General features: G+C 41.1%; 1 protein-coding gene across 1 annotated transcript in view; it reads left to right on the forward strand.

Annotated features, from left to right (window-relative positions):
- The window catches only part of llgl1 (LLGL scribble cell polarity complex component 1), a 49884-nt gene that overhangs the window by 2150 nt on the left and 22156 nt on the right, over nucleotides 1–25578 (forward strand). Inside the window, exons 2-7 of the mRNA XM_074655316.1 lie at nucleotides 2046–2143; nucleotides 17520–17601; nucleotides 17682–17842; nucleotides 18783–18929; nucleotides 23168–23330; nucleotides 24801–24936. Of these exons, the coding sequence (XP_074511417.1) occupies nucleotides 2046–2143; nucleotides 17520–17601; nucleotides 17682–17842; nucleotides 18783–18929; nucleotides 23168–23330; nucleotides 24801–24936 (787 nt within the window). The remainder of the gene's footprint in view (nucleotides 1–2045; nucleotides 2144–17519; nucleotides 17602–17681; nucleotides 17843–18782; nucleotides 18930–23167; nucleotides 23331–24800; nucleotides 24937–25578) is intronic.

Here is a 25578-nt window from a genome sequence, read left to right on the forward strand (position 1 = left end):
TCTTAATAAAACTTGTTGTAGTTGAGTACAACGTTTTAAATCCACTAATAAGTACTTCAACTTGACAGGTACTCTAAAACGCAATACATCAGTATCTTATCGAATTAAACCTGCAGTAGTATATTTTTGGCATCATTGGGCAAAGCTTCCCTAATAACCTTTCAGCATATTGTAATTCAAGTGTTCTGAGAGAAAACTAGACTTCTGCACCTCCTCATGGCTCTGTTTTCAGGCTTTAAAGCCTGTAACGAGAGACTTTGGCCAATCACAGGTAATTTTAGAGAGAGAGAGAGCGTTCCTATTGGCTGTTCATTCAACGGCGGCAGCTGTCAATCACTCGCAAACTCTGATCAAATGGTCAAACAAGGCAGCGCTGATCAAATATGAATCAATATTCTGTTACTGTAATGCCTATTTCTCGCCTCAAATGTTTTCAGAAACATCTTGTAGTGTACTGTTTAGCTGTAAAATGAGGAAGTTTGCTCCGGCTGGTGGGCGGTGCTTGGTATCTCCTCAACTTGATCTCAACATGGCTGCCGGCTCACAAACTTTCTCATTTTACAGCTAGACAGTACACTACAAGATGATTCTGAAAACGTCTGAGGCGAGAAATAGGCATTACAGAGACGGCAGGCCCCAGCTCGGCTCTGATTGGTTGTTTTCCTCCGGTCTGTGAAATCTTGCAGATGCCATTAGGAGTACCAGAGGACACAGAGACACATGCTTTTTTTTTTTTTCAGATTACCTGTCTCATGCACTACTGTCAGGATATAGTGACCGTTTTATAAAAATAACTAATCATCGCAATTAATCACCCATTTTTTTATCTGTTCAAAATGTACCTTTTAAAGGGAGATTTGTTAAGTATTTTATACTCTTATCAACATGGGAGTGGACAAATATGCTGCTTTATGCAAATGAATGTATATATTTATTATTGGAAATCGATTAACAACACAAAACAATGACGAGTATTTTCCAGAAACCCTCACAGGTACTGCATTTAGCATGAAAAATATGCTCAAATCATAACATGGCAAACTGAGGTCCAACAGGCAACAACAGCTGTCAGTGTGCTGACTTGATTATGACTTGCCCCAAACTGCACATGATTATCATAAATTGGGCATGTCTGTCGCCAAAATTTAGCGTGAGTTTGGAGTGTTATTTAGCCTCCTTCACGACAAGCTAGCATGACATGGTTGATACCGATGGATTCTTAAAACCTAGCTTTAAAACTGAGCCAGCTACAACCTCCAAAAGATCAAATTACGTTAATGCGTTAAAGAAATTAGTGGCGTTAAAAGAAATTGACAGTAGTAGAGTGTGGAAGTTGTGAGACACTTGCCACTTAAACAGAGTATATTCAGGTTGGCTGAATGGTGCGTTGTGTCTAAAGTCCATGAACTGTTTGTTGCACTGTGACAACACAGTTTTTCAAAGGTTTGGCACCAGCTGCCACAACTATCTCAGAGGTGGTCTCTCAACAGCAGTGTTACTTTGATGTGACTCTTGTTTGTGCGCGTGTGTGATCAGACCGGTTCTTTAAAGAAACAAAGAGTTAATGTTTACCTCATATATTTGAGATACCTCATGTCCAAATGTCCTGGATACAGAGTCCAGTCAGGGGTTTTAAAGACCTCCTCAACCTCTTTGAAGTAGGTTGAGGTATCTCTTTGCAAAGTGCTGCAGCTCTATTTTCTCCGTAGATCTAAATGCTTTCCCAGCTGTCTCTCCTTCTCCTGACGCGGGCAGAAGGAAAAGCTGTGAATTTATTTATGTTAATCCCATTTAACGAAGTCTGCACAGCGTTGTAATAAAGAAATGTTGCTGCCCTCAGTGCTTTTAAAGAACTTTCCTCTAACTTTATTAAGGGAGTCCTCCCTTTTAGACGCCTCGCTGACTGTTCAGTCAGTCTGACAGGCGTAATCCTGCACGCACACTCGGAGACAGAGCAGGAACATAAATCTGAGCATTTTCATTGTGTCATCTGTTTATTTGTTCATTGTGTCTCTCGTCTGTTTGTCTTTCCCACTCTCTTTTAGACTGTGGAGCATGGGTTCCCTCATCAGCCCAGTGCTTTGGCCTTTGACCCCAAGCTGGAACTTATGGCCATCGGGACAAAGTCAGGAGCCATCAAAGTGTATCCTTTATTATCACAGAGGTCACGCGTCTAACAGAAGGTTTCTTGGGCCGACAGTCACAGTAAGGCTGGGCGATAAACTGAATTTCTTGAAATGACCAACCTTATGAATCTCTTATTGTTCCAAATTTATTAATATGGCAATTTTCAATCAATAGATTGTCTGAATTAAATATGCTCCAAATATCAAACAAATAGTAAGAATTTCTTGTGATGATGTAGTATTTTTAGGTCACAGCTGACTATGCGTGCCAAAATCCAGCTGACTAAGACTTGCAGGACCAGAACTATCTAAGAAAACCCCTGAGCAGTGGCTGGTAGAGTACAGAAACTGTTTTATATCTTAGAAGTGCTGCTCTGTTTATCTGTTCATCAGCTCTGCAGTGCAGCTACTGTGCTGTCTTTCTTTCCGTTTGAGGGTTAACAGAAGTCAGTGTTTCATGCAGCTGTCAGGCTTTTTTTTAACGTCCTGTTCTTAAGTGTTAAGATTTTGTCTCTTGTGCAGGTTGTAGGATGAGAGCTACTGATTATTTACACCGCTGTCATTTGAACAAACCCCGTGCCTGCACACTATTTATAGTTTTTTTTTGAAGCTATTAGAGTTCTAAGTTACGGTCTGTTGGTTTTCTTGCTCTCACAGTGCTCTATGAATGTTGAGGAAATACTGATCAGATGTGTCTGCAGCAGAGCTGTTTATATAACACCAGTTTTAGTAGAGCAGTGCATTGCTGCGTGTGCTGTCTGTCTCTGTGGGGAGTTGCTCTGTCTGCATCACTTAACTGAAGAAGACTTAATTTCCTTCTATACTGATAGTTTTAATAGTTGTGGCCATTATTCTTTTGGGTTATTAATATATTTTTCTCTCACCAACTAAATGTCTGATATCTGGTAGGGATGCACCGATACCGGATCGGATATCGGGCTGATACAGACTCAAATAGCTAAATCGGTTATCGGTGATAATAGGGCCGATCTATTCAATTCAGTTCTGTCTTTATACATTATATACTGAAATTTGAATTACTGTTTAAGTTTTGACCAATTTGTTGCTGCATTAAAAAGGTTTACACCTGAATTGCAATTCCTGTTAATTTTGAAGATTTATAATAAATAAGATTAATAATAAATAACAATTCACTAAATTGGTATCTATGTATTTATTTGTGAAATTTTGTTTTATAAAGTTAAGAAAGCAATGTTTAAGTCTTAATGCCTTACACATCAAATAATGATCCCAGTCACTTCCACACAGTGAGGCATACAGCTTATTGTTTAAACACTGGTATCAGATCGGTACTCGGTATCGGCCGATACCCAAAGCCCAGGTATCGCTATCGGGACTGAAAAAGTGGGATCGGTGCATCCCTGATATCTGGGAATGTGGAGTAATTTCTAGAAAGGTATTTCTTGTACAGGAAGCAGCTTGAGTGACCAGGCAGGTGGCAAACAAACCCTCAATTTCAAAGAGAATTTAAAGGCAAGCATTAAACTGTCATTTGTAAACACTGATTACATTTTGCAGTATGACTCGCAGTACTTGCTGAAGTAGTGTGAACACGGTTTCTTTATGTCGTGGGTTTTTAAAAGTCTTATTGGGCCAAGATAGCCTAATCCTTTTAACCAAATCACAAACATTTAGGCTATTGTAATAATATTAATGTAATATTCAAACTCGTAATAATATATAGTAATATTTGTTCACTTTCATTCACTGAGCCTCCCCTGAAACTGTTTGTAGCTCGTCTCCCACTTTGAAAACCTCTGCTCTATGTAATTGACATTTTCAGGTGCACTCACTTTCCGTGTAATTTCTGCTTAAGTGGTTTAGATAATGTGGTCAAAATGAGGGGTTTGTTTACCACCTGTGTGATCATCTGACTGCTTGTGTTCCTGCAGTGCTGTACTCCGTTGTGACGCTGCCACCGCCTCCAGATCACTGCAACTTTAGTGAGTGAAATGTTATCCAATAGCCGATACAACTGCTGGCCAGAGCTATGAAAATGAGACCAAGACTGAAAAACAAAACAACAACATCATTACATAAGATACTTTGGAGGCCCAGAATATCATAAATGCATTGTTGAGCTTGTGGTCAGTGGGAATCTAACCCCCAACTCCCGGCAGTGGCAGCAGAAGACTGCGTCTGTTTGAGCAACACGGAATAAGATGGATGGTTGAGTAAAGCTGTACTGGAAATGACTGTTGGTTTGGCTCGTGAGATGCATCGCAGCAGAGCCATAATTTGGCTCAGATTGTCCGTTGTGTCAGAAATTCCAGCAGCTCGGATGCTCGGGCGCTAGTGTCCACAAGACACAGCTCTGTGACATGTTGTTGATCTGGCTCATCTCTCTATATGGCGGCCAACATGTCATGATGACCACGACGGTTGCGTAGTTAATAGCAGGCTACTGCTTTGTTGTTGTAGGTAGGTTTGCTCCGAGTTTTCCTCTTGATTAGCGACATCATCCTTTCGATGATGATGATATTTTAAAGCGTATGTAAGGGTGTTTGTTTTGCATGCTCGCCTCACATGTTTCCCGTTTGTCTCGCGTGTTTTCATTTGTGAGTGTACGAGCTGCAGCAGAGAGCATGTAACAGGATTTATGAAACACGTGTTTGAATCTGAATGTATGTTCATAGCAGCTCTGTATGGTTATTTAATCAGCGTGTGTGTGAAGGGAGTCTCGCTGTGGTCGTGTGTTATGTGCTGATGCATTAGACTGGAGAATCAACTCTTTCAGAGAGAGCGAGAGAGAGAGACTGGCGGTACCAGGCACTTGCACCCCAGAGGGAGATGGATGGAGGAGGGGAGAGATGGACATAAACAGAGGCAGAGAAGACAAGGAGGGAGTGTAGAGAGAGATGGAAGGGGAGGAAAAATGACTCCACTACACGACTATACCTACTCTAACAAAACGAATGATCCCTCATACTGCAAAGCTCAGACTAGTCATCCTGCTTTTTTAACAAGGTCCCAGCTGCTGTTGGGATTTCTGGAAAGTTGGCATGTGTACAACCACAGAGAATATCTGGAAAGTTAACAAAAGCAAAAGTACAAAAGTATCTTGTTTCACACGTTCATTGCATCAGATCGCTGGTTCAGGCTATAGGCCTCTAAAATCATCCAGATGTCCCCGTTCGAGAGGAGAATTCACCTTTTGTTGAACTCTTGCAACCCGACGAAGCGTTGCCCGTAGACATCGCTTTGTTTTAAGGAAGTCTCGGACCAAAAAGGTCAGGAACAACTTGGGATGCACCGATCCCGGATAGGGGTGTAAGAAAATATCGAAAATATCAAGTATCGCGATTCTCAAAAACACTGTATCGATTTTATACAGTTATATATACAAATTTTAGTTTATATAGTTTACATGCAAAGATCAACTCTCACTCAATACTTCATTTCATTGGCAAAGAGATGCACCATCTCAGTGTGTGTGCCCTCTCAAAGTAGTACTATGATATTGGATGTTACAGGAACTGTGATGAAGGCAAATGCAGATCCCACTGTTCTGATTGCATTAAAAAATCTACTTTTTAACTCAGATTTTATGCATATGGTGGTGTGTTCTTTATACTGTGACAGTAAAATTAGATTTAAAAAATTGCAATGTGTCGCCTTACTTACAGTATCGCAATATATTGTGATATATATAATCGTAACCCCTGTATCATGATATGTATCATGATATGTATCGTATCATTAGATTCTTGCCAATGCATAGCCCTATTACCTTACACATAAGCGAATGATCCCAGTCACAATCGATTAGTAGGGGTGTAAATCACGATTGTTTGGACAATGGTCCGATACTGTATTTGCTGATATTACAAAGTCTGCCATGTTACAGTTTGGATTCAATTCAGGGGCCTGTGATCAATATGAGACAATATCATATTTCATATATGTCTAACACAGTCAGTTACATTTATATCAACTCACAAAAAGCAACTAAATTATTATGATTTCACAATTTTATTGCTCGGCTCTTCCAGACATTTAAATGAAAAACAATTTATTCTTTTCAGTAAAAAAAAATAAAAAATAGACCTCCAGTTGTTCACTATGAAGAGCCACATTTCTCATGTCTATGTGCAAATGTTTTTTTTATCAGTTAAGAATTTCAAAATACAGACGTATCTTAAAGATAACTATATGTATCGATGTTTTCACTGTGCATTGATGATATTGGATCATTGATCATTGAATCGATCCAAATCGATGTATTCTTACACCCCTATTGATAAGTTGATTTAATAAACAGATCTCCTCAGAGAATCACACAAATGCACTTTAAATCTCGTGTTTACCAGAGATGTGCTCATACGTTTCTTTTAAAAGAAGTCATTCAGCATGAAAAAAAGCATAAAAAAACAACAAATCGACTAAAGAAACCTTAGTCGACTGAGACCAAAACGACTGATTAGTCGACTAATCAACCAAGAGTTGGCAGCCCTAATTGAACACTATTAAGCTGTTGTAATGCACATCACATCAAACAAAATTGCCTTGTTCATCTTTAAAACAAGGCAAACCCGGTGATATAAAAAAAGCAGCAAATCCTCACATTTGAAAGGCTGGAACCAGAGAGTGTTTCGTGTTTTTGCTGGAAAAGTTCCTAGGGCTGTCCTCTTCCAAAGAAATTCTTAGTTGACTAACACTCACACAAATCGACAGATCTGTAAAACTGAGTTTCCCACAAAGAATCACATAAAAGCACCACTTTAAATCTTTACCGGAGATGTACTACTAACATACTTGGAAATAAGTCATTCAGCATGAAAAGGGCATTATAAACGACTAATCAACTAAAGAACCCTCAGTCGACTGAGACCAAAACAACTGATTATTTGAGTGATGGACTAAGAGGGGGCAACCCTAAAAATGACAGACAATTAACCGATTATCAAAATAGTCTCAGATTCTGTTTCTCTTGTTTGACTAATAGATGAATTGACTACTGTTTTTAGCTCTGATGTCAGGGCTGCAGTGGGCTTCACAAACTTGACCTCAATTTTGTTCCGAAAACCAGTTGAAAGTATAGCCTTCATTTTGAAAATGCATGTTTTTGTGTGTGTGTGTTCACATTCCCTGATAATCTCACAGACTCGCTGACTTGGGTTTGACCTAGACGTGCTCGCCAGCATACCTGCTAGTACTGTAACACACACACACACACACACACACACACACACACACAGCGCCAGATGTGTGGTTTGATTCTCGCACACACTGACGCCTGAGCAGCGTTGAAGGGAAAGTTTGGTTGCATAGATGTAGAGTTTATTGACTCAGTTACAAAGAAGGAGTTGTAAAAAATTACAAAATGAGTTTGAACTTCTGCTCTTCGCGTTGGCATGATCACTCCTCCTCTCCTCTCGTTCACATGCGCTCTCTTTCAGCCTCTCGCTAGAGTTTCTCACTTGTTCTTTCCCTTTTTTCCTCCATCTCCTCGATCTCAGCGTGTTTATAAAGGCAGAGTCATATTACGCCCTGAGAGTTTTCTGCTTCGACCACAGACTGGGGCTCAGCAGAGGGAAGGGGGACAATGTGGTGTGGAGTTTTTTTTTTTGTGTATGTCGAGAGAGATCATGTGTGGGGGCGGCGGGGCGATCTTGAGGAGTCTGTCTCCTGTCGAAGAATGCATGTTGCGCTGCCCTGGGTTAACCCGCCCTCTGTGTGTGTGTGTGTGTGTGTGTGTGTGTGCAGATTGGGTGAGTAAGAGCTTTGTTGCTGAGTCTAGTCTTAATAAAGGAAGCTTTTGAATTGGTTTCCAAGACGACCAGCGCAGTTGCCTGGGATGAGAAGTGCTTGCAGGCTTGAGGGCATTAAAAGTCTGCAGCTCAGCACGTCAGACACCAGAGTTTATTGGTAGAAATGCATCAGTTGTGGGTAAAAAAAAAGGTCAGAAAATACTACTTACAGTAGTACAGATAAGGGATAATGTACAGCAAGCTGGTCATTGTTGTGAAATAAACCCCGGCAGGGCGATGCGGTCTTTGCATCGCCCTGAAGGGGTTTATTCCACAACAATTTTATCCCGCTTATTACATGGCTACTTACTTAAGAAATCAATAATTTGACACAAAAATAGTCCTCCAGAGTCAAGCTCAGAACTTTGCCCATAGCAACGGTCTGTTATACATAGCAACGGTCTGCTATAAAGAAATAACAGACCGCAGAACGCCGTGATTGACCGATTAGAATCGAGTATTCAGCAATGCCGTGAAATACATGCTTGTTAGTAAACCACACATAAAACAGTATGAAACTGTGATTTTTATCTGGACAATCCAGTACGTGCTGCATCACACTAAAACTTTGTGACCGTAAAGCTTCAGTATCGGTAATCAAACAGCCAGAGGACGAGCTAATATTGACACACACACACACACACACACACACACGGCAGAGCTTTGATCTGTGTGTTTGTGCTCCAGCTGTCGGCTCTGTCTGTCTGACATCCTGTTGGTCACACACACCACTCTGAGTGATCACCCTGTTTTGAACTGATTCATCGGATCTTATCTCTTGACAAGTTGCAAATGCTAGAAGCTTAGTTTTACTTTTATTGGTATTTCTTCTCATTTTAGTGGTAGATGACCAGTTTTGTGGTCGTTGTTGACCAGCATTGTTGGCTGATGTCACAGGGTTGCAGCTTGATGTTTGTACACGCCTGAAATTTTTTGTGAAATCTGTACTTTCACACTGTGAGTCATCCACTTTTGCAATGTCACAGCGTGGACACGTACGCCGTTGAACGGTGAATGAATGGACGGTTCCTTCACTATAGTGGCCTGAGAAGTTGACTCATGACAGCTGCTTTAGCTCAATGTGAAGGAATCTTGAATTGTTTATCCATCCGCAAAGTCAACAGTTTTTTTGTAGTTTGTGGTGAAAACAGTAAATTCCCCATGTGCTCTTTTGCGCCACTCAATTCCCTTTCAATTGTGCTGCAGCCACAGCTCGTCCTGCCCTCTACCCCAACAATTTTCCAGCTTTTTATTTGTGCCGAGTCACATTAATTTGTTTTCATGCTTTGATGCGCAGACTGTGGTTTTGTATTTGAGGCTAATTTGTCGAGAAAATACTACAAAACATCTCACATGTTATGTAACCTGCATTCTTTTTGTGTTGTTTGCGTTGAATAAATCAATAAGTCGATAATCTAATTGTTTGGTAATCGAGTTGAAGATGCAGACTCTGATTCAGCCTTTAACGTTCCTCCCACCCTTCACCTCCTCCTCCCTCTTTCTCTTCTCACCCACACACTGCATACTCTCTGCTAACTCTGTCTTAACTTTCTTTCTTATACAGCAAAGCACTTTTTCTGCTCACTATTTTTGGTCTCTTACTCCTTTCTCCCTCCTCCTATCATCTCTCTCCTACCGCCATCTCGCTATTTGCGTCTGTTTTTCCGGCTATAACTCATTCCTCATTGATATTCCTGAAGAACTCCCCCCTCTATTCCGCTCTCTCTCTGTCTCCCTCAACCTCTTCACCCTCCTCTGTCCTGTCTTTGGTCTCCTCACCCCCACACCTATACACACTTACAGATGAATGGGCACACACACACACGCCCGTCCAGTTGGCACCGAGTCGGAGGGGGTCTGTCTGTCTGTAGGGATAAATGGGTGTGTGGTCTCACCAAGTTGGACGGAGTGGAGAGGCTGTTGAATGGCAGAGTTGAGGAACAAAAAAAGAAAACATTTACCCAAACTGACAAATCGACGTAGTGTAAAAAAACAATCAATCCCTGAAGGGGCTGAATTAGAAAGGATGGGTGACTGAATTAAACTGAGAAGAAGTGAAGAAAACAAATGTAGAGTAGAGAGTAATGGTAGTGTGCGGGCTTGGTAGTTTTGAAGACACCATTTGACTCAAGTAAAAGACGAATCTTGTTAGGATCTACTTACATCAAACCCTTTTGTTGATATTGATTCTTTTAAACGTGGATCTTGACTTAGTGGGACTTTCTTGTCAAAACAAAGGTTAGATAATTTAACAAAATAATTGTGAGTCTACAGCCATGCTAGGATTTAGGCTTCAAGTAATGCGTTTCTGTCCGGCAAGCCAGAGCACGGACCAATCGGCGTCCTGTAAAGAGCTACTTGCAGCTACGGGCGTGGCTTAGGTGTGTCTATGATGCGACACAGAGTGGCGACTGTTTGTTCTAAACAACAACGGCGGCTCCTGAAGAGGTTAGCGTAGATGCTGCAATAGCATCAGTTATATCAGAAAGAAGAACAAGAGCAAAGAAACGGAACTGAAGGCTTTTCTCAATGGAAAAGATGTTTTCGCTCTTCTCCTGTCAAACTACAGTTTGACCTAGATGTGAAACTCAAGGGCCGTCAGCTGGTCATTAAAAGTTGCTCAACATTGGTAGACGGTCCAACAAGGCGTGGGGCTTCACTTGGGCCGGATCCTGCCAGAACATGATCCAGATGAACCTCCCAGATTGGGACCAGGACCACTTTAGTGGGAGCATTTCTTCTGTCGCTATCAAAACCAGTCAATGCATTTTCTGTTATTCCTTCTGTCCCTTATTTTTTTATCCCATTACTCATAATAGTAGTTAGTATACCTAACGGATGAACATACTATCTTCATCAATCGTTCCAGATATCAAAATCATTGTGATTCGTCCTCTGGGGACCATGTAGTTTGTAGTGTTATAGATAAACTTTGATTTGACAGTCAAGTGTTTCTTCAAGTCCAATTTGTCCCGTGTCGGGGGGGGGGGGCGGGGGGGAGCATGCACTGATCGAGTGGGACAGAAAGGGGAGTGTGGGGGGGGGGTGGAGAGGAACTAACTGAGGGAGAGGATGCAAATGAGACGGGATTGTTTCTCTAGTGGGTGGGTGGAGTTGTTTGGCTTGTCTTGTTGACTGCCTTTTGCCAGACGTCTGAGGAGTTTGTGATTGTGTGCGTGTGTTGCTATGTGTGTAGGGAAGAAAGGGAGTTGGAGAAAATGCTCTCTGATGATGCCTCAGAAGAAGTTTAGAACTAAAACCAGCTTAACTGAATCGTAAAAGTTTTTTTCTTGGCTTTTCTTTTCAAACTTTTCTGACTTTTTTCTCTGGCATTTTTCTCTTTCTGTGTGTGGTCAACTTGTACATTCATCCTTGGATCTAGTGATCCGTCCTTCCTGTCCGTCCCAATCTTCTGTCAGGTTCATGTGTGTGTGTGTTGGAGTGTGTGCTGGCTGTTGTCTGTGTGTCCGACATGGAGGACAATGCCCTCTGTTTGTCTGTATTCAGACCGTGAAATCGCTTTATCCTTGCTAACGCTCTCTCTCTGCATCAGCGGGCAATCGCACTTGTGTGTGTGTGTGTGTGTGTGTGTGTTTGAGAAGGAGACAGTGATTCAGTGATTATGAGTTACTGTAGGCCTCCATTGTGTGCATTTCAGGGTTCTCTGGTGAGCAGTGCAGCAAATCTCTGCATGTTACACTGCATGGCTTCCTCGCACAGATTAGCACCGTTAAACCAGTGTGTCATTCAACAGGTTGCTCAAAGATTTAAGTCTCCCATGTTGAATTCTTGTCTCTGCACCTTTTTACGTTACTTTGTAAGGAACATTTATTTCAACACTTTATCATCCAAGACCATTTCTACACAGCTCTGTGTGTGTCCTTTCCGATTGTCTCACTGCTTTTATGAGTTTCTGTGGTTCCTTTTATTAATGCTTTCAATTTTAATTTCAAAATTGAATTGAGGAGGCCTTTGAATTATTTTGCTTTGAGTCAGTGTTTCCAGCTCTTTACAGAGTATTGACATGACTGACTGTGTGTATGTGTGTGTGTGTGTGTGTGTGCGTTTGAACTGTGGAAGAAGCCTCTGATGTTCTTGGCGAAGCATCCTGAGAATTTGCCGCCGTTCTTTTTTATCTCTCTTTTCTGTTGTTTTTTTTCATCCACACATCTTTATGTGACATGTTTTGAAACGGCAATCAGTCCTGGATGTTTATCAGAAGTGTAATCAGAATAAGTGAAGGAAGGGAACTGGAAATTACCAGTTTAAAATAAAGAGGAGTGTTGCTGAGTTTTTTAGTCACGCTAGCAGCATCATGGCTCTACAGATGGTGATGTCGGTCGGTCCACCGCTTTGATCCAGACTGAAATGACTCAACAACTATGGAATGGATTGTGTTGAAATTTAGTACAGACATTCATATTCATACTTTGTTTTATGACTAAATACATGCAAAACTAATGACATTCCCATCACCCTCAGCTGCACTTTGTGTTTAGTGTTAATTAGCAAAAATAGCTTTGCCTTGGTTCCCTTGACAAAACGCCAATTTACAACAGTAAATGTAATTGCCAGAAGTAAAAAGCTAATGTTAGGCTATAAACAAAATACACCAAGGTCACTTATTTAGCCTTTTTTAAGACACATAAAGGCTTAAAAATTCACGAGTGGGATATTTATCACCGTATTTTATATCGTAGAACAAAACGTTAAAACCTCTTAAGGTTGTGTTAACCACAGACCTTATTTAAGGCTTTTAACTAAACCCCATTGACTTCATGATGAGGGATCCAGAAGTGCTAAAATACTAATTTCCGGGTTTTAGGACTCATTCCTGCAGCACTCTCTATGGCATCAATATACCTGCCACACAAACACATCAGCATGTTAGCATTGTTATTGTGAGCACGTTAGCATGCTGGTGTTGGCCTTTAGCTCAAAGCATAGCCTTACAGAGCCACGAGCATGACTGTAGACTTTGTCTTAAATCTTAAATCAACAATTTTGTCCATGAGGAGGGAAATCTAATAGCTACACTTCCAGAAAATCTTCTGTGGATATTTACTGTAGAGCTGCAACGATTAATTGATTAGTAGTCAACTATTAAATTAATTACCAACTATTTTGATAATCGATTAATCGGTTTGAGTAATTTTTTAAAGAAAGAAAAGTCAAAATTCTCTGATTCCAGCTTCTTAAATGGGAATATTTTCTGTTTTTTTTTCTCCTCTGAGAGTAAACTGAATATCTTTGAGTTGTGGAAAAAACGAGGCATTTGAGGACGTCATCTTTGGCTTTGGGAAACACTGATTGATATTTTTCACCATTTTCTGACGTTTTATAGACCAAACAACTAATTGATAAATCGAGAAAAATAATTAATTAATCAACAATGAAAATAATTGTTAGTTGCAGCCCTAATTTATTGTTCCCCGAGGATGAATCCTAATGTTTGACTTATTTATACATACTAGCAAGTTTGTGTATCTGTATTTAACCCAACAGCCTGGTTGTTGCAGAGGGGGGGAAGGAGGAAGGGTGACACATTTACACAGTTATTATCTGCCCACTACTATTGAGGACTTGTAATATTGGCCAATGAGCAGATCCCATGGGGGAGGGAGACACACACACACACACTTTTATAATGAGGTTACAACAAGAGGGACTCCATCTACAGCTGTCCCCGGTGAGGAGGTGATGACATCATCACCGGGAATCCCTCCACCAGCTGTCCTCTGACATCACCATGACCAGGAAGTGTGTGTGTGATTTTGTGAATCGTGAGCCACAGTCGAGCTTCCTCTGCCCTGCTTTCTTTACAACTGTTCTACTGCCTGTTGGACACATTTATTTGGGGTTGTGTGGAAGGACAAAGTTTGAAATTGGAGCTGGTAGCTTGCTGGTTCCTGTCAGAGGTGCTCCAGATCAGCCAAGTGTCCGGGCTCTGACACCGTCTTAAGTAGTCATTAGTGGTCTTATTATTTCTCCGTGCACTGACAGCTTTCTTTGCACTCATTTCAACTTAAATTTGTGGGTGTTGCTGTATGGATTTGTGATGAATAAGCTGTGGTCATCGTTACATAGCTGGAATACACACACAGAAACCATCTGTTTTCAGTCCCCGCTGATCTTTTTTACCCCGCTGTGGAACTTCTTCTCACTTCTATCTTTGGAACAAAGCAGTACAACTTCTTTCATTTATGCTTTTCTGTCTCTCCATTATTCAGTTTTTAAGCGTATTTCTTGCATAGAGTTATTTCTCCTCAGTTTATCAATCTTTCTTTGCACACCCCGTGTCCTTGTAACACAGCTGTTTGACACATTTTGCAGTTTTAGTTTCACTCTTAGTTCAACATTCTTCCTTTGTTTGCATAAAGCAATAGTTTGAAATTTCGGGGAAATTTGCTTTCTTGCTGAGAGTTGGATTGAGAAGATCTTATGTCTGTCTGTTAAATATGAAGCTATAGCCAGGGGACGCTTAGCTTAGCATCAAGACTGGAAACAGGGGAAAACAGCTAGCCTGGCTCTGTACGAAAATCCAAAAACTGAAGAGAGTAAAAACACGTTAGGTGTTACGGGGGATCAAGTGCTGAACTATTTCTTGGCCAGGTGCAGTAACTTCCTGGAGTCTTGTCGACACATTGTGAGGTACACAGATATAACATGTTTATTAGTGAGCTTTAGAGGGACTGGTAGGCAGATTTTTAAACCTTTTGGGCAGAGCTAGACCAGCTGTATCCAGTCTTAATGCTAAGCTAAGCTAACTAAATGCTGGCTGTATAGCTCCATATTTAGCAAGCATCAAAGGTATTAATCTCTGCAACAAAACAAATAAATGTATTTCCAAAAATGTTGAACTATTCCATTTAGGGATGCACTGATTTATTGACCGAACATTGGTATTGGGCCTATCTGCAAATAAGATGTCATTCGGCGATGGCAGTGGCCGTCTTCATCTGCTCCCCGCGGGCATTCTGCCGCTACTAGTCCACTAGTTAATCGATCACGTATGGCGTCGTTCTCACGTGTGGATAAAAAAAATTGGGGGGAAAAATGCTACAATGGATCACCAAATATACCTAGGCGGCTCACCCAAGTAAAGTCTACGTATGAGAAACACCGCTTATGTTTCTAATCAGTTTTATATTTGTAATTTTCTATATTTTCGTAGGGCTGTGTAAGTAATGAAACTGTATAGCAGCTGAAAAGGCTTTTGAAGCATTTATTAAAAAAAAAAAAAAAATAATCTTTTTCATGTGAAAGAAGGTTATGTTAAAAGTTATTTCATATATTTGTATGATTGAATTTGCGCTCATTCAAAGACAGTGTAATGAAATGCTGAGTGACTATAAAACAGCTGTCATTTTTTGTGTTTGTTTCCCTGGCACAAAAGCAGAACAAACAACAGCAAAAACAAAATAAACATCAACAATAAAAACAGCTGGTATCAGCTATCGGCCAAGTTGTTATTTTAAACATTGGTATTGGCCCAGAATTTCACAATCGGTGCAACCCTAATTCCTTTAAGGGAGCAGAATACTGAATATTTCTCTTTAATTGCTTAATTCGTCTCTCTGCCTCTCTCTTTGTCTGGACCGGTGGTTCATGACCCATGAGTGAATGTTCCTCTCACACCTCCACCTCCAGCTGTCTGAGGCATGTGTTATTGCAGCGAATAAAACCGGGGACAGGAAGTGACAACACTGAAGGAATGCTATATAACACTCAGCTGGGCCTCCAGGGAATTGGGATAGGGAGGGAACGAGAAAGGAGGGAGTTTAAAGGAGAGGGCAGGTAGGTTTCTACAGTATGCAACTAAGAACTGGAGAGGAGTTAGAAGAAGAGGGTTACCAAGAACTGAACGAGGGAACTGAGAGCTGAGAAAGGAGACAGCGGAGGAATGTTGGTATTAAAACTCCATTGGACCCCCACGGGGAAAACGAGTGGTTTCGGGCAGAGATGGGAAAGATGGTTAGAGCAAACAAATTGCGGTAACCTTTCCTATAACAAGAGAGCTGTTAGAAAGTAGTGGAAAGTGGGGAATGAGTAACCCCTCTCTGATTTCTTGGGTATCACACAAACGGAAAGAAAAGCAGCAGAGCAGAGATGAAGATAAGTGGATTTATGTACAATTCTTCCTGGGAATTATGGGAGCAGGAAAGACCTGCGCCAGTGGAGTAAAGATATGAACAGGAATGAGAAAAGGAGGAAATACATGTTTATGTAGTTATATGTATCTTCTCTTATTAAAAAAAGAGAATAGATAATAATATAAAACGATGGTGGTAGGAAAACAGAAAACCAGCTCTCTACACAGTTGTATACAAACACGAGGACTCCCCAGATTTCTTCTTATTTTTCTGCATTTTTAATCCACATTCCTACAGGCTTATGTAAGCAGTGTACTAAAGTGTGTCGGTATTGCTCACAAGTGTGTGTTTGTATGTGTGTAGCTGCTGGCGTGTGTGTGTGTGTGCGCTAATTTGCAGTTTAGACCAATTTAGCCTAGTTGTGGAGTCGGCGTCACCGTTCTTGAGTGTCGCCTTTATTTTATCAGCTCAGCTTCATTTACTGGACTAACAGAGAGAGGACTGCTGATTACACACATACACACACACACACACACACACACACACACACACACACATAGAGTGGTGGTTTTGAGCATCTGCGTCATTTGGTGTTGGTAATTGCTATGAGCTTTATTATAGAGTTCTAATTTCCCCCCTACTATTACACCTAACCCGTGTGTTCTTCTGGTTTACAGCCCAGAATTACCAGTTTAACGATTCATAATGTCTGCCCTCACACATTTTAATACAGTTTCTATTTTTAAAGAAAGTGTTTTCTCCATCTCCATCAATTAGCAAACACAGTGTGACAGTAGCCGATATACAAGATGTATTGATATATAAATATTGTTCCTGGTGGTGTAATGTGCTGCATACAAGTGGTTAAACTAAATTACAATCCATTATGAAGAGTAGAATTAAGTCCCTGCTGTGTTTGTTTGTGTCTTACACAAGGCGCACTTGCAGCTGAATTGGGGATCTGGGGTGTTTGCTGCCGGTGTGGACTTAAAGAGGACCTATTATGCTAATTTTCATGTGCATACTTGTAAACACTTTATCTTTCTCATACCGGCTGTGCACCTGTTTCCTCCCTCTGTCTGAAATGCTGTGTTTGAGCTGCTGCCAAAAAGCCCAGTCTGCTCCGATTGGCCAGCTGGCCCACTCTGTTGTGATTGGTCAACCAAACCGAACTCTTCAGACTCCGCTCCGGCTCTGCTCTAACTAGCTTTGTTTGAGGGCGTGCCAAACTAGGCGCTAGGAAGGTATTATGCAAATGTGTGACATCACCACGTGACGGAAGAAAAGGTGGGACTTCAGTCAAGGCAGTTCAGGAGCAGTGTTTCTGTGAGGGACAGTAACTCCCATTGGTGTGAACTTTGGGCTTTGTAACTTTGCAGACCTTTTACATGCAAAAAAAAATCTATATGACAGACTAAAGGAAAGGGAGAAGCATAATAGGTCCTCTTTAAATTGAGAATAGCTCCACTAGACTTTGTCCAGTGTAAAATCTTACTTTGTTGTGAGTTTCCTTGACGGGACCCTTCCAGCTACGGGTCCCCTGGTGTGGAGTTCACAGGACTACACAGAGACACCACTGCTGTCACACAAATCCACTTCCTGCCCGGACAGGTAAGCTCCACGCCACTTATTTTCTGAATGTGACCGCCAGAGTGATGTGTGATGTTAATGTTCACCTTGCTCTGTGAAAGGGCCGCCTGCTGTCACTGCTGGATGACAACACGATTCACCTGTGGGAGCTGGTGGCCGGGGCCCCTAGAGAGATCGGAGGGGTGAAGAGAGAAGGCGTGGTCGGTCTACAGGAAGTGGACAGCTACAGCCTCCCAGGAAGACCTGGCATTGAGAGCTGCAGGTACGTTAAAGCCAATTGATACCATTTTAGATCTTCAGAATGTTTTGCTCTTAAAGGTATAATCTTTAAGGTTTTCATCATATTAAAGCCAATTTTAATGTTATTTATGTCTGGCATTTCTTCTGCTATAGCCGTTAAATGTAGTTGCACTCATTGCAAATTTCCCCGATGTGGGACTAATAAAGGATCTTATCTTATTAGCTACCTCTGTATAGTAGTTTTCGGTAGTCCCACACTGGATTCAAATGCAGTGCACAGGGATTTTCAATGACACAGTTGTAAGCATAAATGACCCTCTATTACCCTCTTTGTACAGCCAAGCAGTGTCCCTCTCTCTCTGCTGGTTGTATATTTCGTATGGCAGTTAGATGGACAATGATATAAAGAATCAATGTTACCAGTACGAGTGGTCAGTCCCACTCCCTGTCTCAAATTGGCTGGTCATTGGAGAACCTTGTCTTTATGCGTTTCTATTAGAGATGCAACAATTAATCGATTAGTGTTCAACTATTAAGTTAATTTAAAAAAAAAAAAAGAAGTAAAAAATGATCTGATTCCAGCTTCTTACATGTAAATATGTTCTGGTTTCTTTACGCCTCTATGACCGTAAGCTGAATATGTTTGAGTTGTGGACAAAACAAGACATTTGATGACGTCATCTTGGGCTTTGGGAAACACTGATCGACATTTTTCACCATTTTCTTTACATTTTATAGACCAAACGACTAATCGAGAAAATAATAAACCGAATAATCGACAATAAAAATAATTGTTAGTTGCAGCCCTAGTTTCTATGTTCAATCAGATCGCACTGCTCGCAAAGCGAACAAGGCGGGGGAATTATCACCAGAAGTGAATACATCATACCCGCTTCTGTATTAAAATGAATGGCAGCTTCACTCTTGTCATTCTTTCCTCTTCCTTCTTGTCTTATTCTCAGTGCCACTCGGGTGACTGTCCTCCTCTTGCTGAGGTCATGCGACCTGCTCTGCATTGGCACAGAGGGAGGGGGCGTGTACTTCCTGGAGTTGCCCCGCCTATCACTGAAGGACAACCTGACGCTGCCACAGGATCAGGTCACGCAGAGGTGAGACTGTCACGTAAATGACTTCAGAGAAAGCAAATGTCAATGAATAAATAAAAAAACGTCAAACAAAATAAGATCTAGAGCCAAGTAAGGATTGACCATTAACTATATTTTAAGTCTGGTGCTGTTGTTTTTGGACTGACACAGCTGGTGGGTATGTTAATAATAATATTCCAGCTCTTTATATCGCATCTATACATATAATGAATCGTTGTAAAGTGCTTTCCATGTTGATCCATCATAGTTTCTCCCCTCTCTGCCTAAACTCTCTTCTTGACTCAGTCCTCACTCTCTCCTCTCCGTCCCTGTCACAGTATGTCTTCCTTTAAACACTAAACACTCCAGTTTCCTCCGCTCACGCCTCCAGCTGAGCAGGTCGGACACACGCATGCACGCAGAAACAAATATCCCTCTTGACCTTAGCATGCAGCAGCAGGCAGGTCGGGGTCATGTGGTTCAGGGACCATGAGAACGGTCCGATCTCCTGAACGCTGTTTTGAGAGTAGAGGAAAGGGAGCAAGAGATGTACTGTTACTTAATATAAGGGCGTCTTTAGTTAAAGTTAGCACAGAACTGAGATGTAGAGGCAGCTGTTTTGGGACATTGTTGCATTGGATATGTGCAGTAAATCTTGGATAGGAATGTACAGATGTTTTTTTAGGAATAGGAGTTTTGGGAAAAGGGGTGGATAAAATAAAATACAGTGCAGTACAATAAAATAGCTACAGTATGCAGTAAATACCAATGACAGCAATGCCTTGACAAATCACTTGCAAAAATGTTGACTCTCAGACTTTTTATAAAAGACTTGAAAGTGTTTTTCTTCATCAGTCTTTTACTGTCAGTGATGGATCCTACATGAACACACAGTTTTCTGCCAAGGTAACAACTGTTTTGTTTCTTTCTAGGGCTGTCAATCGATTACAAATATTTCTGTCATTGTGGGGCTGTTCAATCAAATCTGAACAATCCACACACACACACAGTCCTGAAGAAACAGATTAACAGAGTTTCATGGCGCTTTCATAAGCCAACATTTAGCCCGTTTTAATCGAACTTTGGTGCGGTTGGTTTGGGCGGTTGTGAACGCAGTAATCGTACTCTGGTGCCGACCAAAACAACCGGTCCGAGACCGCTTGCGAGAGGTTGGAGAAGACTGACTGACCTGGACTTCTGCAGAAGTCCGATGTTAGAGAACATACAGAATATGCTAAGTAAAGTTCACAGAAATAGGGATCTTTATAAAGTCATTCGAGATAAACTGGAGGAGAAGGGATTCGTGTGCACAGTAGATCAGTGCCGAGTCAAAGTGAAAACACTTTGATAGCAATAGGCGTATATCAAAGTCTGCGATTGCCTGCATAGAGGTGGCTGCTCTCGAGACGAAAAAAATTTGCTCCTTCGCACACGCCCCTCAGCAAATATATTTTTTTTATTTGGTCTGCTTTAATTTGTGCACTGTGAAACCAAACCAGACTAAATAGAAAACAAACCAAAAGTATGAATTTCACTCTGATTTGGACTAGCCAAACAGAATATGGCTTGTGAAAGTGGCCTTAAACTCTTGATAAATAATATCTAGTTATGTTTTTCTCCAAATCGTTAGCTTTGAATGTTGCTTATTTGGACATGAACATTAAATATAATAAAGACAAACTAGCTACTGGGTAGTCGACTTAATTTGAGTCAATTAGTGGCCATTTGAAATGGAACGTACTGTAGTAGCTGTGAGAATTGCTGATGCATCAGCATCAACACTGTTAACTTACATAATGTGGCATAAGGCGAATGGCTCTCAACTCATAATATGCCAAAACACTGGAAAACAGCATAAACAAAGAGGACCTGTGTATCACTACAGGGCTATTATATTGTATGGTGTTTCTGTTATTTTGTCCAGCCCCTCCTCATTCAAGCAGTGTTGTCGTGTGTACTAGTGTGCAGCCATGTATGAGTGTTCAGCAGTGAACCAGAGCAAACCACAGTGTGAGTGGAGCACAGACACACATCTTCAGGACAAACTGGAGATGTGTCCTCATCATGTTAATAAACACAAAACTGCATTATGGAAAATAATCTGTGTGCAGCAAACGTGCACAAGTGTTTTTTTTTTGTTTTGTACATAAAAAAAATAGTATTTTCCTGCTCCGTCTTTCCTCAGTGCATTCCTGTGTTGATGCACTGGCAGCGCATCACACAGCTACTGTGTTTCTGTCTCATTCTGCTGTGTGACAGTCGGACTGCTCGGCCAAACCCCTCATTAACCAGGCTTGTTTAGGGAAGTGGGCAGAACTGAGGCCTAACGAGGGCCCTGATAAGGCTTGTGTGTGTGTGTGTGTGTGTGTGTGTGTGTGTGTGTGTGTGTGTGTGTGTGTGTGTGTGTGTGTGTGTGTGTGTGTGTGTGTGTGTGTGTGTGTGTGTGTGTGTGTGTGTGTGTGTGTGTGTGTGTGTGTGTGTGTGTGTGTGTAAGTGTGTGTGTGTGTGTGTGTGTGTGTGTGTGTGTGTGTGTGTGTGTGTGTGTGTGTGTGTGTGTGTGTGTGTGTGTGTAAGTGTGTGTGTGTGTGTGTGTGTGTGTGTGTGTGTGTGTAAGTGTGTGTGTGTGTGTGTAAAGGAGGGGAGGTTTTAGACAGGGAGGCTTTGTACCGGCTGCCAAAACACGGTGTTCCGGTTGGGGAAGTGTTTCAGCTGAATCTCTAACGTACATGCACACACACACACACACACACACACACACAGAGGCTCATCACCGGGACTCTGTAGCAGGATGCTGGATTCCCTAAAAATACTTGTGAACGGAGAGACGGAGACAATGGAATGCTTTGTTGGGAATGTTTCTGCCTCTGTGCTTCCGGAGAGGATCTTCCTCAGTAAACGCTACCAAAGCAGTCAGAAGTGTGTGCGTGTGTGTGTTTCACACAGGCTCTCCTCTGCAATGGTTCTGCCTCATCCGCAGCAGAGAGCCCAGAAAGCTGCATTGCTGTCTTCTTGTCCTTCCCACTTTGTCTGCTTGTTTCTCTTCATCGACTCCATCTCTCTCTGCTGTTTTCCTCTCCTGTCTTCTCCTGTCTTCTCCTCCTCGTTTCCCCGTCCATCGCTGAGGGAATCCTCTGACATCTCGAGGGTGTGTCCTGCTCTACATTCCTCCGCTGCCTCAGAGGAATTTCTAGCTCACGAACTCCAGCAGCTGAACTTCAGCTTGATGTTGATTTCACTGTTTTGTTGTTGTTGTTGTTGGAAGAGCAGCCTGTGGTAGTAATAGAGTTTATACAGATGGTTTGAGCTTGATGTTGATTAGATTATACATAAATTTGAACACTGTTGGAGTTTTGCTTTGGGTTGTTTTGGTGCAAAAGAAAATAGGGCTTTGGAGTACATGTTCTACTTACCAACTGGATTATCAATAAGCACAGATTTTTCCTCCACTCCTCCTTGTATCATCTCCCTCTTTCACATTTTGTGAAGCTGTGTTGTCTGTAAATTTCATCATTATGTCAGGGTAGGGCTGGGCGATATGTTCAAAATCTATCACAATATAGGTAATTTCATATCTCGATAAAGATCACGATATAGCTTTCTGGTAATTCAATAAAGGAATAGTCTATATGAAATGACCACATGGTAAAGCCTATTTCTGTATGCTCCTGTATGAATTAAATACTAAATGAAAAGTGAGAATTTTCTCATTGTAAGAACTTGAGTGCAAAATGAACATAAGTTTTAAGTGAAATTATAGAGAAAAAATAAATGAAAATAGGCCTAGCATATACTATCACGATAGACAGAAACAATAGGCATTTTTTATATCGTTTTGACGATATATATCGTCATATAGCTCAGCCCTATGTCAGAGCCCCACTGTCCAAAACATGCTTTTAAGTGCACGAACATTAAACGTACTTAAATAATATACGCAACAAGCTTAATTTAAGGTCCACTTACTATCTTTTGTCGTCACATCTTTGTTTAAGGAACTTTGGTCACATGCTAACAGGTGGACCTAAATGCCTGCCTCTATTTAAGGATGGTCTTTTGATATGAATGCCCTCCTCGATCATACTCCGATCCAAAGTGTTGCTTTACTAGCCGCTCCATCTTTAATTTTTCAGTATTTATTATTTCTTTCCCCGTCAATATGGCAGGCTCCCTCGCAAACATGTACTGTATTTCACCTTGTTCTGACATGTAGACATTTGTAATTTACAGCATGTCGGATAATTGGTAATGTTTTGTTTTCCCAGCCTGCCAGATGATTACAGATGTGGGAAGTCCTTAGGGCCGGTGGAATCTCTTCAGGAACATCCTCAGCAGTCAGGGAAGATTCTGATTGGCTACAGCCGGGGCCTGGTGGTCCTCTGGGATCTGAGAACCCGTCATGCTGAGCAGCTCTTCCTGGGGAAGCAGGTACCTGAGTTACAGAGCAAAGTTTAGCGCACATTGGTGTAAAGCTGCACCATACTTGCCAACCTTGAGACCTTTAAGAAATGGGAGGATTTCAAAAGCAAAGCAGGGGGTTTAGGGGGTCCTCCCCGAGAAAAATTAGAGTTTCAGAGACTTTGTTTGCTGCATTCTGGTGACTTTAAAAGAATGAAAATAACAAAATAATTAGCACACTGCAACAGCATTTTTATGTTAAACTTTTGATTTTACCTTTAACTCCCTGGAAAGAAAACTGAATAATTTGCCCCTCTGGTGTGAACTTGGCATGTGAATCTCTGGCATAAACTAATATTCATCAGTTTTTATTTATTTTTGCTCCTGCTTGAGTATTTCTTTCTCTTAGTTCTCTCCATTTCTCTCTTCCTCTCTGACTCACTGAAGATCTTTTCAGACACAACGCGACAACGGCACCACTGCACTCTGAAACCTGTTACTTCTAAAATGGCCTGCGCCGCGACGGCTTTTCGCTGCGTCAAGCAAAGTCTTAACTTTGGGGGCTGCATGCTGTGTCGAGCGCAGCTTAAACATGAGCTCAAACTGCGCTGTGTCGCGAGCATAGACCGCTCCTCACTTATCTTGAATCTTGATCTAAGAGCACATAACTGTTTATCTAGCTCTTATTGTTATTAATTTTGCTCTAGAAGTGCCCCAGATTGAAGCATTTAACTTTTAAATGTAGCTAATAAAAGGGTAGGGTGTATATTCCTGTATTTTTTCATATTGCTATATATATATATATATATATATATATATATATAGCAGAAAAAAATATTGCAATGTCAGTTTTTTCCAACATCGTGACGTGCAGCCCTAATTTGTACATTAGCAGGAATGTAGCGCAGCATGGAAGTGAAAACAGTGCTCTGTTTATTTTAATGTGAAAGTCGCTGAAATCCATGAATAATCGTGATAAATAATCATGATATCAATATTGATCAAAATAATGATCATTTTGTCCATAATCGTGCAGCCCTACATTAGTGTAACTTTTTACCGACAATGTTCCATGATGAATCTTTCATGCTGGCGCAATGAAGAACTTTTAAAATGCATTTTATGTTGTGTTACCTCCTTTTTTATTGTCCCAATGTTCTGGACACGTTGGTGATTACTGAAAAGGCCATAGAGGAGTTGCAGAGGAATAATGGAAATGTAAAAATGCTCTAAATACACTAGACATCTTTCTAGATGGGCCTTTTTTTCTTACTCTGTTTGGAATAACAACAAAAGTGAAAAAACGAGCATCACCTACTCCCAACAGCCTTCAAAGTCATTGTCTATTTGGCAAGTTAGCTATTAGCTGCTCAAAGATGCACTTGACTCTAATCTTACTGCAATGGCAACAGGTGTCAACATTAACATTGTTAACAGACTATCTGTAAGTTGTAATTCCACTGGTTTGATGCATACACTGTGTGTGAACCCCCCCTGCAGCAGCTGGAGAGCCTGGTGTGGGAACGCTCTGGAAACTTATTTGTCAGTTCCCATAACGATGGCGGCTACTCTGTGTGGGCTGTTACTAATGGCAACACCTACAATCACCAGCCAGTGTCCTCCACTATCCCATATGGTGAGAAATGCATACATTACACACACACATACCACGCACACACACACACACACACACACACCTAAAGACATTAGCGGGGTAACGCCTATTTGTGTTACTCCACTAATGTCTGCTTGAGGTATGTTTAAGCACATTGTCCTCCAGGTCTGGTGGAGATGGTGTTCTCGTCCACAAAGACCAACGTCCAATGACTGACAGCGGCTTAATGAACCATGACCAGTGGTGGAATGTATATAATTACATTTACTCATGTACTGCACTTAAGTACAATAATGAGGTACTTGTACTTTCCTGAAGTATTTATATTTTATGTTACTTCATACTTTTACTCCACTCCATTTATTTGACAGCTTTAGTAACTAGTTACTTTGCATATTCAAATTATTAATAGAAAATCCCCAAAATAAATCAACTAATACATTCTGATGTATCATCACAGGTTAAGTTACCCAGCAGTATATAAAGTACTTAAAATGAGCTCCACCTTTACCAGTTGCAACATTAAAGTGATGAACACATGCATCACTAATTATAATTCAATAATAGAATACATATTATTCTGCATAATTAATACGTTTTTTTTACTTTTGATGCTAAAGACTTTGAACGCAGGACTAATGACAAAGTATATTAACACTGTAG

Source organism: Sebastes fasciatus, chromosome 13, assembly GCF_043250625.1.
Source record: "Sebastes fasciatus isolate fSebFas1 chromosome 13, fSebFas1.pri, whole genome shotgun sequence".
In the NCBI taxonomy this organism is placed as follows: Eukaryota; Metazoa; Chordata; class Actinopteri; order Perciformes; family Sebastidae; genus Sebastes; species Sebastes fasciatus.